Below are 15526 nucleotides of genomic sequence, written 5' to 3'. Positions count from 1 at the left end.
TTTAAGTGGGCGGGCCAGTTAAAGCCCGCCCAGCGTGACACCTGACGGGAAGAGCTATGCGCTTCCTGTGCGGGCAGGGGGGGGATTCCCCAAATGCGAGAGTGCGCTCTTTCGCGCATGCGAGTGAAAGAGCGCACATCTCCCTGAGGCTAAGTACTGCCTCAGGGAGATCGCTGAAAGGTTTTCAAAGTTTAAAAATAGAGAAATAAAAATATCATTAACATGTTCCCCTCATGTGACAATGTCACATGAGATGGGACATGTTAATAAAGTGCACAATTAATTTATTAAACTTTTTAAACTTTATTAAACTTTTTAAAAACCAACATGAAACCTCATCCCGCCGGTGGATGAGGTTTCATGTTTTCTCTAGTTGCTGCCGGGGCTCCTGGCCTGCCCACCAACCTTAAGGTTGGACAGGCAAGTCCTTTAATTGTTTTAATTATCCTGTCAATGGCCTCAATTGGCCATTGACAGGTCAGCGGGCAGACAGCTAATCGCATTGTACCCCCACCTTCCTGAAGAGTTAAATGGGGTGGGATGATGTCGGGAGTTCCCCCCTTCTCGCCGACGGAAAAATTCAGCCCATGATGTTGCTTCGAAGCACCAGTGTCTGTCTGGTGCTTCACGTTACCTTGAAGCTCTCCTTCTGCAGTCATTATTCCAATAGTCACAAAGCAGTTTTTACCTTGAGACTTTATAATGCCAACCTCTTCCAGCCTGTTGAGTTATCCATCAGAATCATTGTCTGACATCTTTCCAGCAACCATCCTAATAGGCTTGCTTTTCTTCTTTCCAGCAAAACTCTTGCGTGCAAAGTGATTCATCTTCTTACAGTTAGAGTACTGCTTTCCTCAAGCCAGACTTGCTTTTGTGTGGTGCCCTCTGCATTATTTACATCCAGTACTCTGGCCTTGATCTTTCTGCTGGCCCTTCTGTAAATAATTCTTCCTTTTCTCCATTGTCTTGTGCTTGGAAGGCCTGAACTGCCTCTCCACATAGTGCAAAACTTCGTCAGTCCTCCCACCAATGCTCTTTAACTGATAAATAATCACTTCAGACCTTCTGTACATGTCAATAGCTTTCTTGTGAGTAAGCTTCTCTTCTCAGCATACATACCCTTATGGCAGGATCTCTCATTCCTAAGACAATCCTATCTTTATCAGATTGCTCTTCAGTTGCTCAAACTCACAAGATTCAGCTAGACGTCTCAGTGTAGTCACATACTGATCATTATTCTCCCCCTCAAAAATAACATTAGAGGGTTCAAAGTGGGTCGTCAAGGCCTCCAAAATTTCAGAAGACTGGCTTTTCTGCACCTCAGTGAAGTCTGGGGTGCAATACAGCTAGTAGCACTCTTTCCCCAGCACTGATAACAGAGTTGCTACTCTTATTTGTTTAGATTTCTTATTCAACTCTGTGGCAATTTCACATTTCTGCCATTGAGACTGGAAGAACTTCCAATTCATTCTCAAATCAGCCTTCATCTCCATAGGAGCTGGTACCGAAATATTCAAAGCTATACTGACTCACCCAGCAGTCAATGTCCTTTTCAAAGTTGCAGACTGAAGCTTTAATTATTCTCTGCTGTTTCTTACAGCAGCTGGCTTTCTTACAGCTATCAAAATCCACTCTAATTTATCTGTGCATTCCTGACACCATCTTCCATGTGGTGGGTAAAATAGCTACTGCCTCAATCCTTTACTCGCAAAAGAATTACATCAGAGGTACCATGACTATGGCAAGCCACAGTACACAACAGGCAACTATGCACAAGAGCACTCTTTGCAGTGTTCTTCAAACACTCTTGCTGAGACCAGGGATAAAAGCTTGGGTACTTCCTGTTCTGAAGGAAGTATTGCGATAAAAGAGTTTGCATTATTTTTTAAAGAAAATCGACCAATGTTTCACTTCACTTTCAGGTGAAACTATCAAGTGAAAATACCAAATCAACATAAGTAAGTCAAAATAAAGGAATTGTTAGTCAGCAGGCTAAAAACAAAGTTTGCATGCATTCAAAAGTGTCTGATACAAAGGATCATTGTTTGACTTTACAAACCTTCTTGGGTGTTTTAGCCACTTGGACACAAAATGGAAATTCAGTTACACAATTTTCCAGTTTTTGATATGAACATTCAGAAAATCATGTTCATTTGTGACTTAATTTTCAACATATGCTCCCAGTGGCCAAAGCTATCCCCTGAAGCATGAAGTCAGAAAATTATCTTCGCAATCTTGCTTTAAATATTATTCAAGCAAAATCTACAAGCTAGTGTGTATATTCATCACCAAGAATTTCTAGTTCATGGATTTCTTCTTTGTCATATATTTTGAAGTAGGAAACTTTCATTCTGCAATGAACACCAAAGAAAGAAATTCATGAGCATGAGATTAAAATGTAGCTACCAAGGCAAAATAGTTGCCTCCCTGCTGTGCACCTCCATAGCTAATTGCAGTGTGACTGACAGTGATGCAAAGTCAGCGGTATAATTCTAGTCTGCTGACTGCACATTGCACTCCACAGATACTGGTATGAGAATTCCGTTACAGAATAACTACAGTCTTGTATAAGGGTCAGCTTTGAGGATAAGAATGCTCCCCTGATTTGCTTCAGTAAACAAACAAGTTAAATTGTTCCTTGCACATAATTTCAGTAAATATCTTGAGCTAAAACAATTACAAAATTGTACTTGTTTTCATGTATTCTTACTCTCCTTCACAAGCACAGTCATCCAAGTTATGTAAGATTTGTTGATTACAGTTAACAATTCATGGTTTTCTTTGAGATCCTCTATACCACTTCTTCCTGTTTGCTAAGACCAAACTAAAAGCACTGAAAGGCCTGTTTTTGGTCAGGTAATATCCTTTATTCTATTATTCTAATTTTCTATTAAATAGAAATTACAACATAGGAACTGTGATTTAGTCCAGCCAGTTTATGTTGGCAGTTATCCTCCACGTAAACAGTACCAACTCAATTCTCATTTCCTTTAATGCGCTTCCTATCCTTCAACCTTTTCTTAAATGTTGACATGGCTTCTGCTTCAACTACTAAATCTGGTAGCACGTTACAACCTTCATAAACCTTTGTGCAAAAAAAAAAATCAGTTCTCAGTGCTAAATCTCATAATTATTCTTATATTAATGATGCGAAAGGAAGCAGTGCTGGATCTAGTTCTGGTGAATGAAGCAGGGCAAGTAAAGTGTGTTGCAGCAGGAGAACAGCAGGTTGATAGTGATCATTATATAATTAGGTTTATATAGTTATGGAAAGGGGCACAGAAAAGTCAAAGGTGAATATACCTAACTGAAAGAGAGCCACTTTTAGTGATTTGAGAAGGGATACAGCACAGGTGGACTAGAAACAAATATTTGCCAGGAAAACAGTAAATGAGCAGAGGCCTTCAGAGTGAAGGTAATATGGGTACAAGCCAAGCATATTCCCATGAGGAGGAAAGATAGGGCATCTATAGCCAGGACTTGCTGAATGATGAAGTGGTTAAAATAAAACAGAAAAAGGTTTATGACAAATGTCCAATCCAGAATACAGTCAAGAACCAGGTAGAATACTGAGAGTGCAGGGGATATTGAGAAAGGATGTAAGAAGGGCAAAAAGAGATGATGTGCGAGTAACATTGAAAAGAACCCAAAAATCTGTTAAGAAGATTGAGAGGTGAACTTATTGAAACATATAAGATTCTGAGGGGGCTTGCAGAGTAGATGCTGAGAGGATGTTTCCCATCATGGGGGAATTTAGAACCATGAGGCACACAGTTTCAAAATAAGGTGCATCCCAATTTGAATACACATATAAAATGGATAAAGAAAAATAAATAAACTGAATATTAAACTGATTAGTTGATTACTCATTTCCATTGTGAACTGGAAAATGGATTGTGTAATGTTCAGAAGGTGCATTACATCAGTTCTTGCAGAAAACACTGCTTTCTCCTGTTTAGTTTTTCCTTATTCTTTCCTACTGGAATTTTATTGAAACCTATGGTCTTAATCCTTGGGATGATTCGAGATGCCTGTTCATAGAATACTACAAAATGAACAAAGGCTATTGGATCGGCTCAATCCACAGACTGCCAATTTGCCATTGCTGCTTTTGGTTGATAATAAATCCAACCAATATTCGTACATTAGTGTAAGCTCCAGCTTGGTGTCCCATAATTCTCTTGCTTCAGAAAAACACAAACAAGGCAAATCTGTAGCATGCAAAATGGGGATAAACAAGCCCAGTGGCAGGTTGCATTGCATTTACAGTAAATCAAAGAGCATGCAAAATCTAATAGTTTTACAAATGCAATATCTGACTTACAAAGAAAGAATATTACAAACCTTTTCTTCTATTAACATAGAAGGTCCTGCATTTGATATATTTTTTAATGAATCTGATTAGTGCAGAGCTGCTTGTATCATTGTTTTAACTGTGATTAATTGTCAGTAAATGTTAAATATATTGGCAGTGTCTTTTAACAAAATCAACCTCTCAGGCTTTTAATATTGGGCAAAGAAAATTCTTGCAAATAATTGAAGAATGTGCAAAGCAATGAAGGAAGCATTCGCTTTGACAAACACAAATAGCATGCAGGACAACAAGCATTTCTCTGCCCAAATTAAAAATATGACAGGATCACATTTATTTTATCACATTTATCAAGGCTGATAGGAACTGAGTGTTATTCCATTGTTCCAATTATTTCTGAAAACTATTGGAAAATTAGGCACCAAAAGTGAACAAAAACACTTTACCAACTTTATACCATAGAAGAATTTAACCCTCTAAAGGTAGATGGCATCTGAAAATCTATGTACCAGTGATGCCAGACATTTTAGGCTTTGTTAAACACTCCTTCATGAAGATAATCCTGCTTTAATGACTGAAAAAGTTAATTAGCATTCAAGAGGAAATAATGCTTGGAAAATTTCTCACAAGATATGTAAACAGGTAAATTGGCAATAATCAGAAACAAGATAACATTCCATTTAAAATAGAGCTCCAATCCAACGTATACCTAAAATTGCACATTAAAAAAGCTCACAACCCTCAGTGGACATTTCAGGTTTAGAGGGTTCAGGTGCCCTTGCAACTAGAAGTACTGTAAAAATTCAAAACAAATTAGCTTCCTAAAGCTTCAGATGCCGAGGCCACATCATAGCCTGAACTCCACAACTGCTGGCTTTGGCGATCTACCTCCAGTGATCATAATCTGTATCCCACTAGGGGATGCAGGATCTCCTGCTTCTGGGAGTACATGCCCTGGGCCATGGCTCACACAATCCTTTAAGTGAAACCAAGATCTACCATATCTGGCCCCTAGCAATTTTCCAGTCATTCCAACGGGAAAGGGGGTGTATATTGGATTTTTGGGAAAACCGCTTTTCTGGAAAAGTTTTTCCTTATTAGTTGTTACACATACAATATAATGGCATAAATTATGTCATTGACTTGCACGCCACTTGCATGTAAACCACTGTGATGAAAATCATAGTTGACGATTTTGGATTATTCGAAAGAGAAAATGTTTTGTTAAACGCTTCTTCATGAAGACAATCCTGCTTGAATGACTGAAAAATTTAATATGCATTCAAGAGGAAATAATGCTTGGAAAATATCTCACAAGATATGTAAACAGATAAATTTGCAATAATCAGTAACAAAATGATAAAAAATTTAAAATAGAGCTCCAGCCCAATATATACCTAAAACTGCACATTTAAAAAGCTCAAAGCCTAACAATATCTTCTGTAAAATCAATTTTCACCATAGCAACTATAACACTCTTTTGCTGGCCTGCTCATACTTCCTGTTGTTCAGAAGTGTGGCCTGCCTGAAAACTCCCCCAGGTATTCACAAATTATAGCCTCAGAAAATTCAAAGTGCAAAAAATGAAACACAACAGTCTGAAATTCTTGCACTAATTTTGGATTATTAAAAGTTTTTTGGGGGGTCTCTCATACTGTTTTACCCAGGATATTCCTATTTTCAGTCTGTTGACAAAAGTTTGGGATGGCAGTCCTGCATAGTGGCTCAACTTTAATGCACAGAGCAGCACCAGATTCGCTGAAGCAGTTGTGAGCTGCAAATATGAACAGCCCAGCAATTGACATGGCATTGGGAAGACAAAGCTAGCTGTTGACTCACCAACTTGCTGTAAATAAAGGCGTTGTTGACCGAATAGAAGCCATTTTCATTCGCCAAGAATGGCATCTGCAAGGACTTAGCAAATGCCATTCTTGGCATCTTGCAGAATCCATTTGCAAAGACTTAGCAGAGATGGCACATGCTTAAAGAGACTGATAGCTATTTCCTTAGAAGCTCCTGCTGTAGTAGGCATGGGAAGAGATAGCTTAAGCATGTGACAATGTCTCAAATGTTTCTAAATTTCATAAAAGATCCCTTACAATGCACAGCCCAAAGATGTCTAGAGTCATCGGTATCACAAGAAAGCAAAGGTGAAATCCTGGTGCCAGCCAACATACTTTGTCTTAATTAAAAGGAGTGCTAGATTAGTTGTCAGACACATTGGGCTGCATCTTCCGGTGGGCGAGCGGGGGGTGGGGCCCGCTCGCCGACGCGTAAAATGACATGGTGTGACATTGGGCGTGCGTCCTGATGTCATCTCGCGTCATTTAGATTCGGCTGCATGCCCGCTGAACTGTCAAAGGCCTATTAAGGCCATTAAAAAAGTAATTAACATGATTAATGGACTTGTCCATCCAACCCTAAGGTTGGCGGGTAGGCCGGGAACCCAGTCGAGCTTCTGAAAACCATGAAACCTTATCCATGGACAGGATGAGGTTTCATGAGGGTATTAAAATTTTTATAAAATGTTTAAATAAAAGAAATTGACATGTCCCAGCTCATGTGACAGTGCCACATGAGTGGACATGTCAGTAATTTTTTCCCCCTTTATTGAAACTTTTAAACCTGAGCCGATCTCCCTGAGGCAGCACTTTGCCTCAGGGAGATCTGTGCACTCTTTCGAGCACATGCGTGAAAGAACGCACTCCCGGCTCAGGGAATCCACCCCCTCCCTCGCCTGCACAGGGAGCGCATAGCGCTTCCTGGCGGACGTCATGCTGGGCAGGCCTTAAGTGGCCCACCCACGTAAAATGGTGGCGCGCCCCCTACCGGGGTGCCAATTGGGAACCTGTCCGCTCGTGCCTGCTCCCGCACAACACCCACGATGGGGGGAAGATCCTGCCCATTAAACTATGCACAAGCACCAAGGGGAAAGTGCCATATTAACTCCAGTTGCCAACATGCATCCATTTGCAAATTAGGAAATAAATGCTCTGCACTTGACTTTGGCTGGTGCCCAACATGAATGACAATAGGTGTGTTTGAGGAATTAAGGCTGGGATTTTCCGGCGCCATCATAGCGGGACCTGCCGTGGGAGATTCGGCGACCAAGCGACCATCGACTTTCGGCAGGAGTGGATGATCCTGATGGTGGGCGGGGCCAGGAAATCCCACCCTAAGGATTAAAATACGGGACAAAGTGGTTTGGGTGTCATTATTTGACAGATGTGGTTTCCACTTTAAGAAATATTGCTCATGACACACATGAACTAATCATGATGTATGCAATGAAGCTCATGCTTAAATCAGAACAAATGTGCCATTGGTATCTTGAAACAGTGCTCTACTTGTATCGATGAATCGGGGCAGCCTTACAGCCTACCCCCTCCAAGGGTTTCCAGGATAATTATTCTCTGTTGAATGCCTCACAGCATTCATCTGGAACGAGCCCCCAACATGTATCTCAATAATTAGGATGACAAAGACATAGCAGAGTGTATGCCAATGAGGATATAGCAAAGGTGCCAGCAAACCAGCCAGGAAGACTATGTTCCAGGCAATAATTCCACACACCTTCCAAGGAGTGCCACAGGTGCATCATTTCTTAACGGAAAACCATACCTGCTGAGTCGTGATGCCCAAATCATTTTATACTCAATTACGAACATACGAAGTAGGAGAAGAAGGCCATTCAGCCCCTCGAGCCTGCTCTGTCATTCAATAAGATCATGGCTGGTTTGTTTGTGTTTCAAGTTCTACATTCCCATCTATGCTGACGACCTTTAATGCCCGTGCCTAACAAGAACCTATCTACCTCTGCCTTAAAAATATTCAGTGACCCCATTTTCACTGCCTTCTGAGGCAGAGAGCTCCAAAGTTGCATAACCCTCAGAAAAACATTTTTCTCATCTCTGTCCTATAAGGGCGACCTCTAATTTTAAAACAGTGGCCCCTAGTTTTGGACTCACCCACAAGAGGAAACATCCTTTCCACGTCCACCTTGCCAAGATCATTTGGGATATTATATACTTCAATCCAGTCACCCTTCACCCTTCTAAACTCTAGTGGAAACAAGCCCAGTCTTTGAAACCTATCCTCATAAGACAACTCGCTCATTCCAGGTATCTATCCAGTAAACCTCCTCTGAACCGCCTCCAATGCATTTACTTTCTTCCTTAAATAAGGAGACCAAAACTGCACACAGTATTCAAGATGCAGTCTCACTAATGCCCTATATAACTGAAGTATAACATTCTTACTTTTATAAATATAAAAATAGCTGGAAAAACTCAGGTCTGACAGCATCTGCGGAGAGGAACACAGTTAACATTTCGAGTCCGTATGACTCTTCATCAGAACTGAGGAAATATAGAAATGAGGTGAAATATAAGCTGAAAGCAAAATACTGCGGATGCTGGAAATCTAAAAATAGGCTAAATAGGAAATCGAAATAGGCTAAAAGATAGAGATAAAACAATGGATGGAAATACATTTAAAAATAATGGAAATGGTGGGAAATCAATATTCAGTCTGGAAGGCTGTAAAGTACCTAGTCAGAAGATGAGGTGCTGTTCCTCCAGTTTGCGTTGAGGTTCACTGGAACATTACAAACTGTTCACTGAAACATTGCTCAACGCAAACTGGAGGAACAGCACCTCATCTTCCGACTAGGTACTTTACAGCCTTCCAGAATGAATATTGAGTTCAACAACTTTAGATCATGAACTCTCTCCTCCTTTCCCACCCCCTTTCCGATCCCCCTTTTTCCAATAATTTATATATATTTTTCTTTTCCCACCTATTTCTATTATTTTTAAATGTATTTCCATCCATTGTTTTATCTCTATCTTTTAGCCTATTTCGATTCCCCCCCACTCCACCCTCACTAGGGCTATCTGCCCCTTGCTCGTCCTGCTTTCCACCCTTAATGTCCAATTAGCACATTCCTTAGATAATATCAACACCGTCAACACCCCTTTGTCCTTTTGTCAATGACATATTTTGGTAATCTCCACCTATCACTGGCCCTCTGTCCAGCTCTACCTGTCCCACTGCCCCTTAAGCCAGCTTATATTTCACCTATTTTCTATTTTTCCTTAGTTCTGATGAAGAGTCATTCGGACTCGAAACGTTAACTGTATTCCTCTCCGCAGATGCTGTCAGACCTGCTGAGTTTTTCCAGGTATTTTTGTTTTTGTTTTGTTTTGTGAAATATAAGCTGGTTGAGGGGGGGGTGGGACAGCTAGAGCTGGATAGGGGGCCAGTGACAGGTGGAGGCAAAGAAGAGATTACCAACGATGTCATAGACAAAAGGATAAAGGGTGTTGACAGTGGTGATATTAGCTAAGGAATGTGCTAATGGGGACATTAAGGGTAGAAAGCAGGATGAGCAAGTAACAGATAGCCCTAGTGGGGGTGGGTAGCACATTCCTTAGCTAATATCACCACCGTCAACAACCCTTTGTCCTTTTGTCTATGACATCTTTGGCAATCTCTTCTTTGCCTCCACCTCTCACTGGCCCTCTATCCAGCTCTAGCTGTCCCGCCCCCCTCAACCAGCTTATATTTCACCTCATTTCTATATTTCCTCAGTTCTGATGAAGAGTCATGCGGACTCGAAACATTGACTGTGTTCCTCTCCGCAGATGCTGTCAGACCTGCTGAGTTTTTCCAGCTATTTTTATTTTTGTTTCAGATTTCCAGCATTCGCAGTATTTTGCTTTTATTCTTACTTTTGTGTTCAATTACTCTCATGATAAAGGGTAGCATTCGATTAGCCTTCTTGATTACATGTTGTACCTGCATACTAACTTTTTGTGACTCATGCACTAGAACACCTAGATCCCTCTGCACCCTTGGAATTCTGCAGTCAATTCCTGTTACTCTTTTATTCTTTCTGCCAAATGAACAAATTCACATTTTTCCACATTATACTCCACCTGCCAGACTTTTGCCCACTCACTCGACTTATCTATATCCATCTGCAAACTCCTTGTCTTCTTCACAACAAAATTTCCTATCTATCTTTGTGTCATCTGCAAATTTAGCTACCGTGCCTTTGCTCCCCTCATCTAATTCATTGATATAAATTGTAAAAAGTTGAGGCCCCAGCACAGACCCCTGCGGGACTCCATTAGTCATATCCTGCCAAAGACCCATTTATGCGTACTCTCTGTTTTCTGCCAGCCAGCCAATCTTCAATCCATGCCAATATGTTACCCCTTACACCATGAGCTTTTATTTTCCGCAATAATCTTTGATGTGGCACCTTATCAATTAAACCAATGAAAATGAAATACTTATAAACAGAAAATGTTGACAACACTCAGGTCAGGCAGCATTGAAACCATTTCAAAAAGCCATCAACCTGAAACATTACTCTCCAGGAATGCTGCCTGGCCTGCCTAATATTTCCAGAATGTTCTTTTTTATTTCAAATTTCCAGCCTTCACAGTGTTTTGCTTTTTTAAAAAATGAACCACAAATCGCACGAATAATAATAAGCGTTGTTCGAGCATTCATAGTACTACAGCTAAATTGAATACTGCCCTATCACTGGGATACGGGCTGATTTTATGAGCCCATGGAGTCACAGTAGCTGGCAATGAACTTCAGACATTCAAGTGCAGACTGCATCATGATTTTCCTACTAGTGAAAACCAATATTTCCAATACGCTGTCAGTTGGTGAGACTGTCTGCTGCCAGTGCAGGCTTTTAAAATTATCTCCACATGATTAAATATTGAAACATTCAACTCTGTTGTTGTTTGATATAAAATTTCAAAAGGCTATCTATTGTAATGATACAGATTATACCACAGCTCATTGGAATTATCACCATTTAGAAATAAATTTAGGAACTGAGGAATTTAAAAAGGTTTTTTTGCCCTCTTTCCCAAACCAACAAAGGGGTGCAATTCCATTGGCATTTACTTTTACTTACTCGAGTAGATATTCTTCTGTGAACCCAGATAGTGATTGAAGGAAAGCTGATCCTGAGTCTGAGCCATCTGATCCTGTGCCCACTCCACAGACACACACACAGGTACAGACACAGACACACATACATACGCACAGACGTGCACACACACACACAGGCACAGACAGATACACACAAAGAGACACAAGTTGGTTTCAGCAATAGCTAATGGAACATGAACTGATATTCCTGCAGAAGCAGGAATTGGTCTGCCCATATTACTGGCTCTAATGGGATTAGTTAATTCAGCAGTGACTGAGGGAATTTGGGAGACTTCTCACTTCTGGAATACCACACTGTGAGAAAATTCTAAATTGTGGAATATTACAATTTTGATTGCTTCCATGGAATCCAGGCTTCATCTTCTACCATAGTCATAAGATAGAGGGGAAGTGTTGATTGCATCAGTAATTTATCACAGATACAATCCAGTTTGTTTTAAATACCCATTGATATAATCTGCATGACAGGATTGGTGTTATATTGTATATAAACATACTTCTAAGTATCAAAAAATAATTCAAATCCAGGCTTTTAAGTGCTGATTGATTACTAAAAAAGCTTTTATGCAGAATTTTTAAAATGGTCCTCAAAAGAATGAGTTAATCCTTCCACTATCCGCATTTTAAAACAAGCACTACTTTATTTGGCCTGAAAATTTATTAAATTCACAACTTTTGCCAACACCTTCGACGCATCCAAAAGTCAATTCAATGGGATCTTGTCATCTTCACCATGGAAATCATTTAACGACTTAAAGTCGCCGGCTGTTTCCAAAAGAAATTGCTAAAGAACAGCTTAGATCTTGGTGAAATGTCACTAATGTTTTAATGAAGCCCAATACTTAGAATAATAATTTTCATTAAAGCAGTGTTCAGAAAATTCTTTTGGGTAAGCCAATAACGTGGCACTGATGTATTGAATCATGCATATTTTTAAAAAGTGATTTTAACATGAAAAGAGGATTTAGCATTTTTCATGACCACACTACAGTCTTAGGTTGGCCTTATGGGTGGTTTTGAAAGGAAGAAAAAAAGTCTATTTTGCTAATGTTGAGTATAAGGTGAATGTTATATATATCTAGTGTGATATTGCACTATTTCTATTAAGAAATAGTTTGGTATTTGCTGACTCAAAGTGACAAACAGGCAAAGATACCATGTGTTATTCCAGATGCAAGTGTTTCAGTGGAGCTATAACCATTGACAGCCTCCTTGGCACTGAGATCAATCATCTGATGTAGGCGGAGTTTCCGGCAGTAGATGGAGGCAGCTTCCGGTTCAAGTGCAATTATCAGCTGTTCTGGACTATCAGGGGATGCCAAACCTGCCTGTGGAAGTGAACGAAAGAGGAAAATTAGTTCTAAATAAAATGAAGCTAGCTACAAGAGGAGGCCATTTGGCCCATCAATCCAGCTCTGCTATTTTATTAGCCTTGGTAGTTTTACATTTTCAATTCCCTAATGGTGATTACACAACCTGCTGTATATGATTTTCTGAGGTGGGCAGCCTGTGAGTGCCGCTCCCTGCCCAGAGCAGTGGATTATAAATTATACGAACAAGGAGCAGGAGTAGGCCATTCAGCCTCTTCAGTCTGCTTCACCATTTAATAAGATCATAGCTGATCTGATAGTAACCTCAAATCTCCATCCTGCCTAACACCAATAACCTATCACCCCCTTGCTTACCAAGAATCTATCCACCTCTGTCTTAAAAATGTTCAAAGACTCTGCTTTCACCAACTTTTCAGGAAGAGTGTTCCAGAGACTCACGGCCCTGATGGTGAAAAAAATTCGCCTCATCTCCGTTTTAAAGGGGCTACCCCTTATTTTTAAACGGTGACCCCCTAGTTCTAGACTCTCCCACAAAATGAAACATCATCTCCACATCCACCCTGTCAAGACCCCTCAGAACCTTACATGTTTCAATCAAGTCGCCCCTTACTCTTCTAAACTCTAGCGGATACAAGCCTAGCCTGTCCAACCTTTCCTCATAAGACAATCCACCCATTCCAGGTATTAGTCTGGTAAGCCTTCCCTGAACTGCTTCCAAAGCATTTGAATCCTTCCTTAAATAAGATGACCAGTACTGTACACAGTACTCTAGATGTGGTTTCACTAGTGCTCTGTATAACTGAAGCATAACCTCCCTACTTATGTATTCAATTCCCCTCGCAATAAATGATAACATTCTATTAGCTTTCCTAATTACTTGCTGTAACTGAATACTAGCCTTTTGCAATTCATGCACGAAGATACCCAGATCCCTCTGCATTTCAGACCTCTGTAATCTCTCACTATTAGATAATATGATTTTCTTTTATTCTTCCTGCCAAAATGGACAATCACATTTTTCCACATTATAATCCATTTGCCAGATCTTTGCCCACTCACTTAACCTATCTATATCTTTTTGTAGCCTCCTTTTGTCCTCTTCACAACTTACTTTCCTACCTATCTTTGTGTCGTGAGCAAATTTGGCAATCTCCATCCCATCCATCCCTTCATCCAAGACATTTATATAAATTGTAAAGTTGAGGATCCAGCATTGATCCCTGTGGCACACCACTCATTTCAGCTTGCCAACCTGAAAATACCCATTTATGCCTACTCTCTGCTCCCTGTTAGCCAGCCAATCCTCTATCCATTCCAATATGTTACCCCTACACCATGAGCTTTTATTTTCCACAATAATGTGGCACTTTATCAAATGCCTTCTGGAAAATCTAAGTACAGTACATCGACTAGTTCCCCTTTATCCACAGCACATGTTACTTCCTCAAAGAACTCCAATAGATTGGTTAAACATGATTTCCCTTTCACAAAACCATGTCAACTCTGCCCGATTAGCTTGAACTTATCCAAGTGCCCTGCTAAAGCTTCTTACATTTTCCCTATGGCAGATGTTAAGCTAACTGGCCTCTAGTTTCTTGCTTTCTGTCTCCCTCCCTTTTTGAATAATGGAGTTACATTTGCTAGCTTCCAATCTAATGGAACCTTCCCCAAATCTAGGGAGTTTTGGAAAATTAAAACCAATCGTCAACCATCTCACTAGCCACTTCTTTTAACTAACATCCTTAATAATTAACACCTCTTAATACCTTTACTTCCTAAGTGTCAATCTTAATTTTAAATACTTCAATTGATTTTGGATCTCTGGTCTTCACTGCCTCTACATTCACACAATCTTTTGCACGCAGAGATTTTTCCTGGCTTTTCCTTTGGTTTTAACTGATTTACCTTAAATTTTGAGATTTTGTCTCTTTGTTCTGGATTCTCCCAGTTCACTGCCAATTCCCTTCATTATCTGAAGAGCCTGAATCAGATCACCCCTTACCCTCCTCATGCCAAAGGGAATATTGTTTAGTCTGTCATCATGACATAGTCCCTTCATCCCAATTATCTATCTGGTGAGTCATTGCTGGGCTTCTTATGGTGCATATTATGCTTCCTACTGTGCATTTACAAAACTAAACCCAACATTATCAATGAGGTCTGACAGGTGCTGTCTGTGTAACTGCAGTAGTCCTTCATTATTTTGATATTCCATATTTTTTGTGATCAAATCAAGCTCCTATGTGTCACTTTTGAGACCTGCAAACCAACTACTAGTGACACATGTATTAGAACACCCAAGTTATTTTGTTCATCTGTCCCATCCCTGTCATGGTTCACTGATTAAACTGATTTCTCCTTGCCATTCTTACTTTCATTGTACCACCTTAAACTTTATGAAATTAAACTGCATCTTCATCATTTCATTCACTTGCTCAATCAGCCTCCTTTTACAAGTTTCCACTTAGCATTGTATTTCGTTGCAGAGAAAGTGTTTGTCTCCACCACAAGCGTGTAAATTTGGCAGAACAAATTTCTGATCTGTTTGAACTGATTTTCACTTTGTCGAATTCAACAGAATGATAAACGGGCAAATTTAATAACAGCAGTTGGTTCACGCTGCTAGATCGCCACCCACGTGGCAAAGACCAAACTCCTCCATCACCTAGCTTAGCATCTTTTACAGACTAGAGTACATTTTCCTATATTCCGAAATTCAGGTGAAATAACCAGGTGCATTGTTACACGAACTTTAATACCAGTTTTCTAGATATACATTCTCTGACCTTGTGCTGGTTTTTTTTATTCTTTCATGGGATGTGGGCACCACATTTTTATTGCCCATCCCTAATTGCCCTGAGAAGGTGATGGTGAGTTGCTTTCTTGAACCACTGCAGACATA

At 40.1% G+C, this 15526-nt stretch overlaps 1 protein-coding gene across 3 annotated transcripts in view; it reads right to left on the bottom strand.

Moving 5' to 3' along the window:
* Nucleotides 1-15526, bottom strand: part of hspa12a (heat shock protein 12A) — a 205575-nt gene that overhangs the window by 18776 nt on the left and 171273 nt on the right. For all 3 annotated transcript variants that reach the window (XM_078564662.1, XM_078564660.1, XM_078564661.1), the window contains exon 7: nt 12450-12621. In XM_078564662.1, the coding sequence (XP_078420788.1) occupies nt 12450-12621 (172 nt within the window). The remainder of the gene's footprint in view (nt 1-12449; nt 12622-15526) is intronic.

Source organism: Cetorhinus maximus, chromosome 20, assembly GCF_964194155.1.
Source record: "Cetorhinus maximus chromosome 20, sCetMax3.hap1.1, whole genome shotgun sequence".
In the NCBI taxonomy this organism is placed as follows: Eukaryota; Metazoa; Chordata; class Chondrichthyes; order Lamniformes; family Cetorhinidae; genus Cetorhinus; species Cetorhinus maximus.
Note: the sequence above shows the minus strand (reverse complement) of the source record. Positions and strands in the feature narration are given on the sequence as shown.